General features: G+C 59.6%; 1 protein-coding gene across 10 annotated transcripts in view; it reads left to right on the top strand.

The window, feature by feature from the left end:
• GRM4 (glutamate metabotropic receptor 4) overlaps window positions 1-17158 on the top strand; it is a 151442-nt gene that overhangs the window by 101592 nt on the left and 32692 nt on the right. For 6 of the 10 annotated variants that reach the window (XM_058733621.1, XM_058733612.1, XM_058733613.1 and 3 more), the window contains 3 exons: window positions 427-1362; window positions 7555-7801; window positions 12708-13389. In XM_058733621.1, coding sequence (XP_058589604.1) covers window positions 427-1362; window positions 7555-7801; window positions 12708-12889 — 1365 coding nt within the window. In that variant the 3' untranslated portion in view covers window positions 12890-13389. Of the gene's footprint in view, window positions 1-426; window positions 1363-7554; window positions 7802-11143; window positions 13390-13784; window positions 14772-17158 lie in introns of those variants that run through there. The other 4 variants (XM_058733614.1, XM_058733616.1, XM_058733617.1 and 1 more) reach the window with 4 other exon arrangements.

Below are 17158 nucleotides of genomic sequence, written 5' to 3'. Positions count from 1 at the left end.
GGTCTGGTTAAAACTCAGATCCTAAGACAGTAGGTCTGGGGTGGGCCAAAATGTCGCATTTCCAGCAAGCTCCTGGGTGATGCTGCTGCTGCTGGTCTGGGGACCAGCAAGGGCATAAGGGGCTGGGGGTCAGAACTCTTGAGCTCTCTCTGCTTCCCTGGGTGACTCTAGGTTGTCACTTCTGTTCTCTGGGCTCCGTGTCTCCATACGGTCCTTGAGAGTTTAGGATTCCCCACAGGTCAGCTATGTCTGAATCACGCGGTGGGGCTTATTTAAACCGAGCTGTTGGATCCGGCGGGTCCTGGTGGGGCTGGGCGGCTGCATTTTCCCCATTTAACTGGGTGATCGAGGCGTGGGGCCAGTGGGGTGGCCCGGGGCACCAGGCGGCATATCCTGAGGCCGGCTCCCCTGTGCTGTCGTTGGCAGATAGAGCGGATGCAGTGGCCGGGGAGTGGGCAGCAGCTGCCCCGCTCCATCTGCAGCCTGCCCTGCCAGCCGGGCGAGCGGAAGAAGACCGTGAAGGGCATGCCCTGCTGCTGGCACTGTGAGCCCTGCACGGGGTACCAGTACCAGGTGGATCGCTACACCTGTAAGACCTGTCCGTATGACATGCGGCCCACAGAGAACCGCACGGGCTGCCGACCCATCCCCATCATCAAGCTCGAGTGGGACTCGCCCTGGGCCGTGCTGCCCCTTTTCCTGGCCGTGGCGGGCATCGCTGCCACGCTCTTTGTGGTGGTCACCTTCGTGCGCTACAACGACACGCCCATCGTCAAGGCCTCGGGCCGCGAGCTGAGCTACGTGCTGCTGGCTGGCATCTTCCTGTGCTACGCCACCACCTTCCTCATGATTGCCGAGCCTGACCTGGGGACCTGCTCTCTGCGCCGAATCTTCCTGGGGCTGGGCATGAGCATCAGCTACGCGGCCCTGCTCACCAAGACCAACCGCATCTACCGCATCTTCGAGCAGGGCAAGCGGTCCGTCAGCGCCCCGCGCTTCATCAGCCCGGCCTCGCAGCTGGCCATCACCTTCAGCCTCATCTCGCTGCAGCTGCTTGGCATCTGCGTGTGGTTCGTGGTGGACCCCTCCCACTCGGTGGTGGACTTCCAGGACCAGCGGACGCTCGACCCCCGCTTCGCCAGGGGCGTGCTCAAGTGCGACATCTCGGACCTGTCGCTCATCTGCCTGCTGGGCTACAGCATGCTGCTCATGGTCACGTGCACCGTGTACGCCATCAAGACACGCGGTGTCCCGGAGACCTTCAACGAGGCCAAGCCCATTGGCTTCACCATGTACACCACCTGCATCGTCTGGCTCGCCTTCATCCCCATCTTCTTCGGCACCTCGCAGTCGGCAGACAAGGTGAGTGGCGGAGCCCCCCGGGGGTGGGGGGGTGCGGGTGGGTGAGAGGCCGTGAGCCCGGGGGCAGCCTCCGGGGGCTCCCCGGCCTCTCACCCTGCTCTCGAGATGCCTTCTTCCACTCCCTGCTGCCTTCTCTGTCTCCAGTCTGGTCTCCAGCCTCCAGGTTGTCTCTCCTGTCTCCCACCCTTTCTCTTCTCCTGCATCTCCTTCCCTCCTATCTCCTCTCCCTCCTGTCTTCCTCAGCTCTTTCCCTCTTTGCTCTCTCCCTCCCATCGCCTCCCTCTCTCCTCTCTGTCAGCCCTGGACGCTGACCCTCTGTCAGCCTTCATTGTCTTCTAGACTCTCCCTCACCTCTGTCCCTACCCAGCCCCATCTTCCCTGCCTTCCACTCCTCTCTTCCTTCTCCTCTGTCTGCCCCTCTCTCTGCCTTCATGGGATCCCCACGGATCCCTAGGTGAGGGAGGGAGGGATCAGGCACTCACTCCTTCTTTCCTGGTCCCCAAGCCTCCGATGCCCCGGGAGCCGGGGATGTCATCCCCTCCAACATCCAGAGCTGCAGAGAGGTTGTGTCCTGCTGTCTCTGTCATGCCATCCTGTGGGCCTGGACTCACCCCAGGACCCTGTGTACTTTGCCCACAACCCGGCCCCAGCACTGCCTGGCTTCTGTGGGGTTTTATCTTAAAGGATTGGGAGTCACTGAAGCCAGAGGCCAGAGACAGGGGGGATTGTGGGGACCGAGGACCCCAGCTCCTGGTCCGAGCTCCATGTCTGGGATCCTGGGCAAGCCAGCTGGCCTCTCCGCCTCAGTTTCTTCATCAGTAGATTGGGGCCACGATCCTTCTCTTGCGGTCCTTAAGGTGTTGTAAGTCACATGGCATGATGGGTGCGAAGGCAGTTTACCCACTGTGGGGCGGGGGGGAGGCTGGGGCTGAGGAACCCGGAGGAGGGTGATGGGGACAGGGTCAGAAAGATGACAGGGCAGATGGCGGAGGACCCGGAGGCTGTGGGAAGGATGCTGGCTTCTACCGTCAGCGAGAAGGGAGCCACAGTGGGGTTCTGAGCGGTGAGGAATGGAACATAGTTCAGATTTAGAAGGATCCCTCCTGCTGCTGGGCAGAGCCCTGAGGAAGTGAGCCAGGAACGGGGCCAACGTGGGGGTAACTGCAGTGATCTCAACAAGGGGCTGCTGGCAGCAGGGGTGATGGGAAGCAGGGGCTCCCGCAGGTGGAGCTGGCTGGATTTTGGATGGACTGCATGTGGGGCAAGAAGTGCAGAGGAAAATCAAGGATGGCTCTGTAGTTTTCGGTGTGCAGATCATCGGAAGGAAGGGATGTCCAGCCCTAAGGTGGGGAATCTGACGGCAGAGGAGCCTGCTTGGGGGCAGAGATCGGGCAGTCCTTTGGATGTGCTAAGTTTGGGATGCCTGTTAGAGGGCCAAGTGCCTCCGTTGAGCCAAAAGTTGAATATGCTACAAGTCCGGGGTTCGGGGCTGAGGGCCGGGCTAGAGATGTAGCCGGGGGAGTCGTCAGCCCATGGATGGCGTTTGAAGCCATGAGCCCGCCCAGGTGTGAACTCCTAGGGATGCTTGGCTTTCGGTGAGGCTGCTGCGAAAGCTGCCATGGATGGGGTGCTTGTCCTGTGCCAAACACTCTGCCTAATGGCCAGCAGGCTCCACAGCAGCAGGCTAGGGTAGATGTCACCATCCCAATTTACAGATGAGGACGCAGAGGCACAGAGACGTGAAGTGATTTGTCTGAGATCACACAGCCAGTAAGTGGCATGGCTGAACTTGACCCTGCTCCGCCTAACTCAGGAGCCCAGTCCACGCTGCCCCCTGCAGCCCCGGGACACCTCCCTGCCCTGGGGCTTCTTTGGCACGTACCACTTCTCCTCCAACGGTTCCTCGAGGGCAGGAGCTGTGCCCTCCATTCTGAAACCCGTGGCCTGGCCCAGGGGGGCCTGTGGCCTGTCTTCCTATGGCGGCTTGTGGGCTGAGGGGTCCTGAGAAGCAGACGTCAGTGCCCTGAGGTCAGAGCCCTCCGGTTTGGCTCCAGGTCACCCTGAACTCTGACCTGAGTCAAAGCGGCCACTGGGCCTGGCTCACGCTGTGAGCCAGGTCTCCAGCCCCCCACTGGCCTGCGGGGTGCAGGTGCAGACAGAAGCCCCTTGCCCCGCAGTGCCCAAGGGGCCTCCAGAGCCAGCAGGGTAAGCCACACCCCACTCCAGGAAGCTGGCGGCTTGAGAAATGACCTTCGGCATTACCAGGAGGCTCCTTCCCTTGCCTCCTCAGGGAGTAACGGTACAGGGCTGGAAGGCAGACAACTCTGTGGGTGAGCCCCTTACTCTGACTTCCCGTAGGTTCCTCTGGCTGCTTGCCAGCACAGTGCTCCCCCATGGGGTCCACACCCTCCCGGGGTGTCAGACCCTCCAGCGGCCGAGGCCCAGCCCCCTCTCTCAGCTCCCACATCTCTCTAGGCCACCCTGCCTGCCTCTCTTTTTTCCCTTTTTAGGAGGCTCCCCTCAGTATTGATTATGAAAAGGAGCCTCTGAAATGATCTTTTCTGAGGCCCAGAGAGGGGCAGGGACTTACTTGCCTGGGGTCACACAGCAGACTGGCCTCACACCAACTTGTGGCCTAAGACCCTGCTCTGCACCTGAGGGGTGGGACAGGGGACACGACCCTCCCCTCTGGGCTTCTGAATGAGGAAGGGGAGGGGAGCTCTGAAGTCCCTGCGGGTTCAGACCGCCAGACCTCCTAGAGGCATAGGCAGTCCTGGGGCTGTATCTGTGCTGTGTTTTGTCAGCACTACAAGGTGTCCCAGTGGAAGCTGTAGGCTTGGCTGCTGTGTGTGTGTGTGTGTGTGTGTGTGTGTGTGTGTGTACGCGCCCAGGCAGGGGTCTGAGTCAGGCATGAGTGTACAGGGGTGAGTTCAGGTGTGTGTGCGTGTGAATGCAGAGATGCGTGTGTGTATGGGCGTGTACGTTTGCGGGCACGGGTGTGTGCCCAGGTGCGTGTGCACACAGGCCTGCAGGTGCCCAGCAGGTGCCCGTTTCCCCCCGCGTGCAGGTGCGGGCGCAGAGTGAAGCTGTCAGTGCTGCTCCGATGAGCAGGCGGACGGATTTCCCAGCATTAGCCCGGATTTCCAGGGGTTATCACTGCAGCCATGTGGCATGACTGAGCCGTCTGGAGTGTGCTTTCTCTACCGCGTGGGGTTACTGCTCAGTCAGCCTTGGGCAGGACCTGGCCCCAGGGGCTGGCCAGGTTGTGGGGAAGTTCATCGATCTGGCCTGAACAGATCCTGGGGATCTCAGTAGCCACTAGGGTCGGCTTGGGCAGAAGCACGGAGCAGGCAGAACTCCTCAGTGCCCCCAGCAGAGCCCCCTGTACCGTATGCCCCTCAGGCCTAGCACAGAAACAGGAAAACGCATCGTCAACCTCCAGGCAGCTCCTTTCTGTGTCCTTTGCCCCACCCCCAGGGTGACCTCTGTCCACACCCATCAAACCCAGCCTGCACTCTGGGGAGCAGTCACTTGTGAGGCTAAGGCAGGACTTCTTGCAGAGGACAGAGTGTGGCAAGGGCCCGACCGGAGAGGGGAGCAGGAGTTCAGGTACCTCTGTCTGGGAGATGGGCGAGTGGGAGAAGAAAGCACATCCCGGAGGTTGCCTCTCACCCCATCTGCCTTTGAGAGCTGCATCTGTGCCTGGGCCCCTGCCCTCTGGGGGTGCCTGCTGGGTTCTAGAGGTTCTAGAGGACCACTGCTTCTTTGAGAGAATCAGCATGCTACGTGCACCTTCACACAGGAGGCCCCAGAATGGTGCCTGATCTGGGGGTGGGGTGGGCATTCCAGACGCTGGGGCAAGGAAAGGGACTGGGGGCGTGCAGCCCCACTTCTGCTTACACAGAGGGGGCCACTCCCAGCCTGCATGGCCAGAAGAGCCCCTAGGGCCCAGGCTGGGAGGGTGGGCCCCCAGCAGATGGGAGCAGCTTTGCTTAGCTTTGATCTGTTTACACTGTATCTTGTATTTTGTTTGCAGAAAGGCTCCTAGGCTGAAGAGCAAAATAGAAAATAGAACACCAAGGATTGTGCTCTTCCCCCCCACAACCCCCCCCTCCGCCTGCTCAGGGCTGGCTCCATGGTTTTCAGGGCTCTGTGAAAAAAGAAGGGGAAAGCCCCTTGTTCAAAAATGATTCAGCATTCAAGATGGTGGCAGTAGGGCATGAAACCAAGCATGTATACCCATGGAGCTGACTCTGCCTGGGATACTGGAGGGGCCTAGCATCCCATAGTGGGTCAGGGCAGAGTGGAGTCTGGCCCCCAGGCCTCTGGTCCCCAGCACAGGGCTGTGTCCACTGCAGGGCTCAGAGAGGGGCTTCTGTCCCTGGTCCCACCAGCTCCACATGGGCCCAACTGCACCCTCCTAACCCCACCCAATCAACAAGGTGGAGCAGAGGGTGTATCTGACTTGGAAACATGACCCTTATGCCCAAGAACCCCCAGTGTGAGAGGCAAGACTGCCCTTGCCCTCAGGGAGCCCCCAATCTAGTGAGGGAGACATACCCTCATCCAGTCCAATGGTGAAGATATTGATTAGCCCAGACCTTCATTGCTGTCTCCAGTGGTGTGAAGCCTGTCCCCTTCCCCCCCCCCTCCCCCGCCCCAGCCACCAGGCCACCTCAGCAGATAGAAGAGGTAGCCAGCACCCTCCCACTGGCTAGTCATGCTTGGAGGTAACGCTGTCACCGGAGGGTGGGAGTGTAAGGGCGGGGGTAGGGTAGAGTGGGGATGACTGTGTCCAGAGAGGTGTGTGCTCCCTGGGGACTAGGCTTTTATTCCCCTGGGCCTGTGAATTTCCTGAACGGTGACAATGAAACAGCTTCTCCACACTCCCATCCTCCTTCCCCACGCTTCTGTGCAAGATCACACAACTTCGGTCTGTGTTTGGGTGGCCCTGTGGGTTGGGAGAGGTAGGTGCTCTCATCCCATGGCACTGATGAGAAAACTGAGGGCCAGAGAGGGGTTGAGACTTCCTCAGGGTCACACCCCTCCCTCCTTTCAGACCCTAGAGCTTCTCCAGCCTCTCTCCCTAGGGGAGCTGGAACAATAGCCTTTAGACCCAGGTCATGAGGCATTTCTGGAGAAGGGCAGGAGATGGGGTGGGATATGAGAATGGGTGTCATGGGGGGGGGGTCGGATAAAGCCGGGGGTCAGGGAGAGCTTCCTAGAGGAGGTGGCACATCAGCCAGGCCCTAGGGGAGGGGACCCAGGCCTAGAAACAGCAGATTTAGGGGGCAGAACATTTCCTGCCTTCCCTATGTCCAGACCTGGGGGCCACAGCCTCGGCCTCCTCTGGCCCCACCCAGGCTGAGGGGGCGGCTAGAGGGACACCTGAGGCTTGGAGGACTGGGAAGGAAGGAGGAGGCGGGGAGGGGACCCCAGGCGGAGGCGGTGGGAATTGTCAGGCCCTGCCTGGAAGGCCCCACTATTGAAGAATGGATTAGCCGACACCCAGATTAATGGACTTTCATTTTGCTAAACATCTGTCACCGTTAGTGCTGGCGAGTAAGCGTGAAATGAGCTTTGACCAATGCTGCCATTGCCATATCTTGCCAGGCGCTGTGGCTCCCGTGCCAGTGCTCTGCACAGGGTGGCGTGTGTGTGTGTGTGGGGGGGGGGCGTCACTGAATGGACGCTTGGTCAGGGGGCTGTGGCACACCCACTGGGAGTTACTGCACCAACAGATGTTCCTCTCCTTCCCGGCCCCGCGCAGGGGACTGCTCCTGGGAGGCTCAGCTGTGGTCCCCTGAGGGCCCTACCTCCCTATAGCACGTAGGAGTGGGGAACCCTTCCGTGCACGTAGCATTCACCGTTCTACGTCCATTCACCGTTTGTCAAGTCATTTCACCCTTACAGCCACCCTATGAAGTAAGTGCTATCATATCATGCCAGTGTTATACGTGAGGAAACTGAGACACAAGGTGGGACTTGTCCAAGGTCACATAGCTAGAAGTGGTAAAGCCAGGATTTGGTCTGGTCTAAAGTCCCAGCTCTATACCTTGACTCCCTTTTGCCCAATGTCAGTGGGACACAGGGCTCCCGGGGTCTGTCCTCCGTGTGTCTGTCTCTGGGGTCAGGGCCCCTGAGGCGCCAGGCGGAGCCTTCTCTGACGCCGTCCCCCTGGCCCCCCTCCAGCTGTACATCCAGACAACGACGCTGACCGTCTCGGTGAGTCTGAGCGCCTCGGTGTCCCTGGGGATGCTCTACATGCCCAAGGTCTACATCATCCTCTTCCACCCGGAGCAGAATGTGCCCAAGCGCAAGCGCAGCCTCAAAGCCGTCGTCACCGCCGCCACCATGTCCAACAAGTTCACGCAGAAGGGCAGCTTCCGGCCCAATGGTGAGGCCAAGTCTGAGCTCTGCGAGAACCTGGAGACCCCAGGTGAGTGCCCAGCCCCGCTCCTTTCCCTCTGGGCCCGCCCAGGCCAGTCTCCTCCTTCAACAAGGCCCGCCCCCCCCACCCCCCCACCCCCCATCCCCCTGGGACCCAGGCCACACCCCTCCCTGAGCTGGGTCCTCAGTGGGTACTGGGAGAGCCCCGAAGCCACAGGTGAGTGGGAACTCTGGGAGAACCCTGATGCACCAGGTTAGTGCCCCTCTGCCCCGCCCCATCCTAGTAACCAGGAGAGAACCTCAAGGTCCCCCCCACTACCTAGCCCTGGCTACACCCTTCCAGGGATATCTGCCCACCTGTGGTGAGGCCATGGGGGAATGTGGTTCATGCAGAATGATGGGGGACTCTGGGATTTCTCTGGTCAAGGGGTTGTCTCGAGGGCCCTTGCCTTCTGGCCCTTAAGTAACCTGGGCACAGAGGCTCTGGTGCCAGCCTGGCCACCTTCTACCAGGGCCCTGAGGGTGTGGGGCCTCAGGATGTGGGTCCCCAGGAAGGGTAAGGGAAGGAGTGAGTTGGACAGAGGGCCTTCAGAGGCCTCAGTTCTCAGGTAGTAGGGTGTTCCCAAGGGATTGTCCAAGGAGACCTCGGCAGTAGAGGGGGATGGGGAGAGAGAAGGACACAGGGACCTTGGCATCTAAGGGGCAGGCCCAAGGTCTCGGCCTGGGCAGGACTGTACATGGGAGGGAGCAAGGCCACCATCTTTGGCAACTTTTCTGGTCCCCCTGCAGCAGCCCTCTGTGAGAAGAGATTGAGAGGAGAGAGAGGCAGAGCGTGTGAGGGACAGGTTAGACCTTGGGGGCACCTGTAATAGTGGTGACCATTTCCTAAACCCTGATTGTGTATCACACCTACCATGTACCAGTTTTCGTCTTCACAGCAGCCTTGAAAGGCAGGTATTTTTATCATCTGTCTAATACTGAAGAGTAAAGGGAGGCTCAGAAAGATTAGGGACTCACCCAAGTCACGCAGCCCGCAGGCGCCCGGCCTGGACTTGACCTCCACGGTAGTATCACTGCTCCCTTCTCAGAAGGACGGAGGCCTCTGCCCTGGGAGGTGAGCCGTGGGGTCTCCCACCTGTGGGGTGAGAGATAGAGGGGTTGCTATGGTCACCCTGCCCCCCTGAGATGCTGGCTCCCTCCCCGGACATCCTGCAAGTGCCCAAATAGTTTAAATGGCAGCATCTCCTGCCTCCCCTGCTCTCTGAGAGTCCTGGGGGGCTCCCTTTGGTGGGGAAGGAGGAGCAGAGCCCGCCCCCCCCCCCCCCCCGCCCAGGAGACTTTCAGTCCCAGAGGGACCTGGGAGTTAACACTCAGATTCTTGCCTCTAGTCCTGGGGCAGAGGCCCCAAATGGACATCGGCCATGGCAGCAGGAGGGATATGGGCTAGACTCCAGGAGGGTCTGGAGCACAGGCTCCGGAGAGGAGGCCCTTTGTCATCCGCAAGTAGGTCAGGAGAAATAGGAGACCTGGCCTCCCTGGTGTGTTTTGGCCGGGGCAGTGCCTCTCACAGGCTCCCCACCTGTGGCTCCGGGTGAAGCATCCTCCCTTCCTTTCTGGGCACGGCTTCCACCTGTTGAGTGACTGCCACGTGTGGAAAGAAGGAGAGTCCCTTCCTACATCCAAACAGGACTTTTTACTCCCAAAGCCCTCTCCCCTGTTCCGTGATCTCGACAGGAGACCCGTGAGGCCTGGGTAGGGCTAGAGGTTTGATTCGCAGCCGAGGCCCAGAGAGGGTGAGGGATTCTCCTGAGATCACACAGCAAGGTGGTGGCTGGCTGGCCCCACACAGTGTCTTTCCCTTGACCCTGACTTCACATGGCCTCCCTATCTCTGGGTCTCCATTCTCTGGGCAGAGGAGTATACCTGGCTTCTGGCACACCCCTTTCACTGACATCCTGATGACTCTGTGTTGCCCCCCCCCCCCCCGCCGTCTTTTGCCAAATGACCTCTGGTTCTTTTCAATCTTGCTCTTCCTCCCAGAACACCAGCTTCCCTGGGACCTACAGCCCTCCCTTCAGGTGCCACGTGGGCCCTCCACTCTGAGATGGGAAGGGACACTGTCCTCCTAGAACTCTCCCCCTCTGGCCTTTTGTGTCTAGATCTGCAGAAACCCCACGTGCGGCCCCTAGCCAGGCCCTTCTGTCCCGAGCAGGGACCCCTCACTGCTCCCCACCCCCCACTCCTGACTTCTGTTTTCCTTCTTCCCATGGATATTTACCCTTCCCGGGTTCCATCCCTCATACCTTACTCTGCTGGGGCAGGAGCAGGTCTGTCAAACGACCTCCGCTCCTGGGTTTATCAGAGTGGGGCATTAACCCTCCAGGGACCATGGGCGGCTAACTAGAGCTAACACCCCGACTCCAAAGGAGGGAAGCAGAGTGTGGGACCTTCCCTGACAGTTGTGATAGACATTGTTCCTTCTGCCTCTCTTCAGGTTGGTCACATGGGGACAGGGTACAATTACTACCCCTTCCCACCCCACCCCCCACCAGACAAGGAGGGGAGCGGAGGGTTGGCGAGGGGACATACAGTGTTCCCAGCCCCCTGCTTCCTGCAGGGGAAGGGTGAGAGCTGCTGTAGAAGCCAGAGGCCAGGGCCCCTTGCCCCCACTTCCCCTTAGCTCGGTGACAGCAGGGGCTGTAGACGTGCTGGGTGGGAGCCAGGTGATTAATTCTGGGGATGCCAGACCGAGGGGGCGTGAGCGGGAAAAGTGGGGAGATGTCACTCCTGTGAAACAGGGACATTTTTCACTCTGTCACTGGCAGGCCACGTATCTTTAAACAAACAACAGAATAAATAATTCAGGGGCCTGATTGCGGGCAGATTGGGCACAGAGACATGGGGCAACAAATGGGGGCTGTCAGCTCGTGCTTGCCATTGCCCAGCTAATTGTTATCTGAGGTGGCAGGGACTGAAAACCAGCAGCAACAGCCTGTCGTCGGCAAGGGATGGGTTTGGGGACCTTTGTGCACACCCCTCACCCCGTCCCTCCCTTCATGCTGAGGATGCCCCTGGAGTGTCGCTCTCCCCGCCCTGTCCTCATTGCTATAGTTATTTCAGCCCTGTCCCTTTGCAGGGTTTAAAGAGGATTTCCATCCACCCTGTGGCTGAGAGCCAGCCAAGGGTTTATTATCCCATTTTACAGATGAGGGACTTGAGACTCGAGAGGTTCAAGTTGTTGGAAGGGCTCCTTGGCAGGTGCTGAGATCCCCTGTCCTGGGGAGGGCAGGACTGGACCCAAAGTCTCCTGACTCCTGGCCAGAGCGCTTCCCTTTGAGCCTCACAGTCAGCTCCCGGGAGCCCGGGCAGACTCACTGCTCCCATTTTCCAGATGGTGAGACCGAAGCTCCGCTGAAGGACTCTGGGGCCCCTGGCTTGTAGCTGAGGGCCGAATGCGCTTCCAGGTTCTGGAACCCAAGGACTGGATTTTCTATTGGAGACAGCTCTGGTCTTAGAGGGACAGCAGGGCCCAACTGTCCCTCACCTCCCCCACCACCTGCTCCCCTCTCACCCGCCTCGGTGCCCCCACGGCCGCCCTCAGGCGCCCATTTCCCTACGGTTGGTGGTTTTGCTGCTGCTGCTGCAGTTTTCCTTCACCCCTGAGCCATGGCTGCTGACGGGTTTACAGGTTTGGAAACTCAATTTTATCAGTTCACCCAGGGGGTGATGGAGCCCTGGGGAACTGATTCTCATCGGCCTGGCCTGCAGCTCGTGATTAAGCTGCCGGCTCATTTTCTGACAGTGCTGGATAGCGGAGGGTGGAGACTGGGGCTGGGGGAGCCCCTCAAGACAAGCAGCTGGGGCAAAAGGGCCACCGCTCTTATGTAACAGGTAGGGAAACTGAGGCCTAGCAGGGTGGGGGAAGAGCTTCCGGAAGTCACAGAGGGGGCGATTAGAGGCTCCTGTCCCTAGATCTGTGCACCCTCATACCTCCCTCTCAGCACCTCTGGCCTCATGGCGGGTTCCTTCCCCAAGTATGCCCAGCCGGGCGCCTCACGGGTGCTGTCCATGGTCCTTCTTCTCTCATGGTCAGCCGGCGCCGGTCAGGAGGCATATGGGTCATTTTAGAAACGAAGGTGGCAAGTCTTGGCACACTGTAAGGTGCTGTGCTTACTCTCTTCCTGAAGTCATGGGCCCCGTCACCTGTCCCAGTGGCACCTAAAACTCAAAACTTCCTGGCTACTGCCCAGCCAAGTGATTGTTCATGTTCTGCTTGAATATTTCCACGACCACGTAAGGCCATCCTCTCCACTCAGCTCTGGCTGGGAGAAAGTTCTTCCTTTCCTTTCGTTCACCTGCCCTCCACCCTGCGTGCCTCCCCACTGGTCCTACGGTGCTGTCCTCTGCTCACCCCACCCCCAACGAGTTTGCTTCTTGCCACACTTGATGGGCCCTCTGAGAGTTGGACCCAGCAATCTGGCCCATGTCAGTGGGCTTCCAGCTACACTGGTGTGGTAGATGGGCAGAAACGGGGACCCGGGTTTCTTCCATTTGGCTCCGTTGGCTCCCAGAGGACTGTGCTGAGGCTAGTTGCCCTCAGTGTCTGTTCTGCCCGTGGAAAGCAGAAGAGAGGAAGTACAGGAGAAACCATCTGTTTTAATCAAATAACACGCAAGTCACACACAGCCCTCACGACCCTCACGTGTCATTCGCAGGAACGCCATCAAGCAGGGAGCTCGGGAAATGTAGTCTTTACTTGGCAGTCATGGGCCCTGGGAAAACGGGGTAGAGAGGATTGGGGGGTACCGTGGGCAGCCCACCGCACCGCTCCCCTCAGTGCCCTCTGCCCCAGGCCAGATGCCTTGGCCATGCACTCCTTTCCCGAGAAGACAGGACCCTGATGGGGTGTCAGGGCAGCTTTGCGAACAAGGGCCCCCTGATTGTCTCCCATCCATCCTCCTCTGGGCACCAGCATACAACTCCCACCCCAAGCGGCAAGGCTGACCTTGATTACTCTCCACTGAGCTGTCCCAGGCCGTGGAGGGAGACCCTGGATCCGGACAGGACAGAACCAAGGACCTGGCCAGGGTCCTCACCCCAGTGCCTCATTTTTCACATGAGGGTGGCATTTACCTAGCCTCCTCACTAGGCTGCCGTGAGGTCTGAACCCTGGCCGGGCAGAGGCAGGGGGAGGCTCGTGCTGCCCCGAAAAGCTGATGTTGTCACCCAGCTGTGAGTGGTGGGGAGGGCCCCAGGAGTGGCTGAGGGAGGGCCAGAGCCATGGGTGCAGATAAGGAGGCCTCGAGGCTGAGGTGAGACAGGGACACCTAGAAATGGGAAGGGTAGCCGGACAAAGGCCCAAGGGGACCTGGAGGCCTTCCACTTCCCTTGGGTGTGGCACGGGGGCCAACTGGTCAGCTTGTCAGTTTCTAGCCTCATGAGCCCCCCCTGCTCCGGTTCCATCATTTATTTCCTCCGTCCCAACTCGCCACTCCCGTCCCCTAGGCTGCCAGGCTATGTCTAATGTCTGTTCTTTGCATGTGTTCTTCTAGAACGTGTGCTGTTGACCTGAAAATTTCTGTTGATAATACTTTAAGGCTATACAATTATATTACAAATAAAAACAATTCTCTTCAAGTGTGGTGGAGTCGGGAGGTGGCAGGGGCTTCGTCGGGGGGGGGGGGTTGGGCAGGAGTGTTCTAAGGAGGGGTCTTAACTAAAACAACTGTGGGGGGAGGGCAGGGCACTCCAGGCAAGCAGCCTGGCCCCAGCAAAGATGTGGAGGTGGGAAGGATGTTCAGAGACTGGGCGAGTCCAGTGAGGTGGGGTGGGGGGTGCAGGGTGGTGGAAGGAAAGGGGGGGCAAGCGATGGGATGGGTGGGGTGGGGCCACCATGCGGTTTGGGGGCTGTGAACTGCTTGGTTCAGGGGTCTGGACTTGATGCCATGGGCAGGGCAATGCCTGAGTGGAAGGGGGGGGTTTGAAGAAGCCAGCCCCTGATGCCTGGGTACCCCCGGTCTCTCTCCTTCCAGCACTGGCCACCAAACAGACCTACGTCACCTACACCAACCATGCAATCTAGCTAGGCCGCCAGAGCCGAACAAGAGGAGGATCCAAGACCCTTGTGGCTGATGCGTCGGGCCAGGGCCACTCCCAGGGGCCCAGCTGATGTCTTGCCTGCCCGTGGGCGCCCACGGACGTGGCTTGGTGCTGAGGACAGCAGAGCCCCCGGCGGTCACTGCTGGGCAGCCTGGGCAAACCGGGCAGGTGACAGGAGGAGGACAAGGGGCTGGGGAAGCTTCAGGCCACCCCAAGAGCCTGCATCTTGGACCACGGCCCCTCCTGGCCCCAAATCACAGGGGCCCAGGCTGTGTGGGCCCCAGTGTTGGTTTTCTCTCTCTCCCTTCGTCTCTGCCTGTCCCACTGGTGACCGTCCGAGTCCGTCTCCATCCCTGTCTTTATTTTATCACTGCCTTTTCTCTCTGTGTCTTCACCTGTGTGCTCTGCTCTTATCTTCTTTCTTTCGGCCTCTGCCTCCTCTCCCTGATGCATTCTCTGTCTCCAGGTCTCTCCAGGTTTTTCTCTTGTGCTCCACCCAGGTCTCGTGCATTTTTCTTCCCTGTCCTCGCCCCCTCCTCACCTTCATCGCATCCCGCCTTTGCTCTCTCCCTGTCACCACCTCCCAATTCACCAAACCGTACATGTCGCAAAAGAGAAAAAGCTCAAAAAAATTCCAAACACAAAAAAGCCAAAACAAAAATGAATCTCGCGTGTGTTGCAAAGTGCCGCGTCCTCCTGGTGGCCTCTGTGTGTGTCCCTGTGGCCCGCAGCCTGCCCGCCTGCCCCCTCCCGTCTGCTGTGTGTCCTGCCCGCCTGCCCGCCTGCCCGTCTGCCCGTCCTGCTGATGACACGGAGTTCAGTGCCTGGGTGTTTGGTGATGGTTATTGATGACAATGTGTAGCGCATGATTGTTTTTATACCAAGAACATTTCTAATAAAAATAAACACGTGGTTTTGCACCCTGGCTCCACATCCACTGAGGGCCCTGCAGGGGGACCCCAGTCTCAACCTGCAGCCGGAGAGCCTGGAATTAGAGGCAAGGAGCAAGTGGGTCATGGACCCTAGGGCTTGCGGGCGATGGAGGCTGCCTCCGGGGCTGGCATCGAGTGGGAGCATGGAGAGGCCTTGGGCAGGGAGGGACCAGGACTTTGCAGCAGATTCCAGAAATCAGCCGCTGGCGGTCCCCTAAGGGGGATGTTCTATTCCTGTCCCTGGCCCTGCAGCCCCTAAGGAAGGTACCATTTTGGCCCTTCCTCTCCTCTCACAGTCCTTACACCTGGGCCTCCGATCCCCGCCCCGTAACGAGCTTCTTCATCTCCTCCATCTAGCCCGGAAACTCTCCTCTTGAGAAATTGGCTTCCAGGGCTCCCAGCACCCACAGCCCTGCCCTCCCGCCTGTCCTGTCTCCAGGTGACAGGTGCTAGGATGATGTGTGTCTCTGTCCTAGAGATTGGAGTGTGGCGTGTGTCCGCGTGGGCCAGGTGTGTGGCACAGGTATGTGCGTGTGGCTCCCCCAGCCCTGTGTGTGTGTCTGTTTTGGCTGCACGTCTGTGTGTGCTCTTGGTACCTCCATATGCATGCTTGTCTGTCTAGTGTGTCTGTTTAGGCCCAAGTGGGGGTAAAACCACATTGCACCCACATCGTGACGATGCTTGTCCCTGGCCAGCGGCAAGTGTGCAAGTGTGTGTTCACAGCAGCTGGCTTCGTTGGCAGGTTGGGCGGGAGGGAGCGGGAAGCAGCTTAGGGGCTGGGCCCTGCCGGGGGTAAATTACAGAGCCAGCGACACAATGAGGCCACAGCGGCAGCTGAAGCCCAGGCTTCCTGTGCCGCCCCTTTCTGGCCCGCCCCAGGCCCCACACCCCCTCCTACCTCCTTGGCTGGCTGAAGTGTGGGGCGCGAGGGCCAAGGGCCTGGAAGGACCCCCGTGGGGGCCAGGCAGGGACTGGGTGTGTAAAGGTGAGGCTGGTACATTAAATGGTGCCCTGGGCAGTGCCCCCTATGTAAGCCCGTCTAACTCCTTCGGGAGGGCTGGTGTCACGCCCATCTCTGCTCAGGCAGTCTGTTCCCTTGGAGGGCCCGGGAGAGAGAGAGAGAGTGTATGTGTGTGTGTGTGTGTGTGTGTGTGTAGAGCACCTACTTTTTGCTCGGTATTTGTAAGGAAAGGAAGGGCAAAGAGGGTGTCTCTCACTGTCTTGCTTTGGCAGGATGGTTCCTGTGCCCCAGAATAGATTCTACCCAGTGCTCTAGCCTAATCAGGCAAAACTAGGTGGTCAGACCAAGGGTGTTTGCCAGAAGCTCCCAGGGCGGGGTGTGTGAGCGCGTGCCTGTGGTGGGGGCGGTTTGGATGAAGGGGAGTGCAGCCAGTCCTCCAATGACATCTCCAGCCCGGGCACCTTGTCCCTTCTCTGGTCTGTTTCCCTCCCAAGGCGACTGCGGTGTTGAGGCCCAAGGCTAGGCGGAGGATTTGATGCTCAGCACAGGCCTTTCCCAGGCGCCCTCCTCACATCTGTGGAGCCCCCCATATCTGCAGAGCCCCTCTTCTAGGTTCCACTGGGGAGAATCAACTTCTTTCCAAGTGGGGTGCTGCCCGCTCTGCTCCCCTCAGCGCCCAGAGCCAGGGGTGGGCTCTTGGTGGGCCTTAGACCCATCAGGCATTCCTGAGACTTGGCCTAGTCCAGCCTGCCTAGGACTCTGTGAAGGGGCAGGTGGAAAGGAGGCACCCAGGCCCCGGCCTCAGGGGGGTGCCAGTCAGATGGAGGAGACATAGCCCCACCTTCAGGGACTGCCCTGAGGGGCGAAACACAGCCTCTCCCTCAGGGAGCTTCCCGTCTGATGGGGAAGATCTAGGCCTCAGCATTTCTACAGCCTAGAAATGCCGAATATCCCAAAGGAACATAGTTATAGGAATAGGGTGGGGTAGGTAGGGGAAGCCTTGGGTGGGGTGTGAATTCCAAGGAGCCGTGTCTGGGAAATGGAGAAGTGTGCGGCTCCATGGGTCAGGGGTGGCGAGGAGGGACTAGTCTCCCCAGCACTTCTGGGAGGCAGACCCGGCGCAGGGGTGTGGGAGGGTGGGTGCCGTGCATCACCTGGAAGGCACAGCCGGTGAAGCCGGGCCTGGGATCCCACAGGTGGGCCCCACTGGGATGTGCTCTGATGCATGGGTGGAAAAGCCCGGTGGCTGCTCACCTTTGCTCCCTCTGCCATGCTGTTAATTCCCCGGGCTCATGTGAGACACCCAAGAGAGGCAGACAGATGAGCAGTGCCTTTGGAATTTTACACTTCAAAAAGATGGGGGTTGGCTTTGCAGTGTCCCTGGTTCCCTGGAGAGAGGGATGGTGGCCCCCAG

This window comes from Neofelis nebulosa, chromosome 6 (genome assembly GCF_028018385.1).
Source record: "Neofelis nebulosa isolate mNeoNeb1 chromosome 6, mNeoNeb1.pri, whole genome shotgun sequence".
NCBI lineage: Eukaryota > Metazoa > Chordata > Mammalia > Carnivora > Felidae > Neofelis > Neofelis nebulosa.
This window is presented reverse-complemented; position numbering and strand designations above follow the sequence as displayed.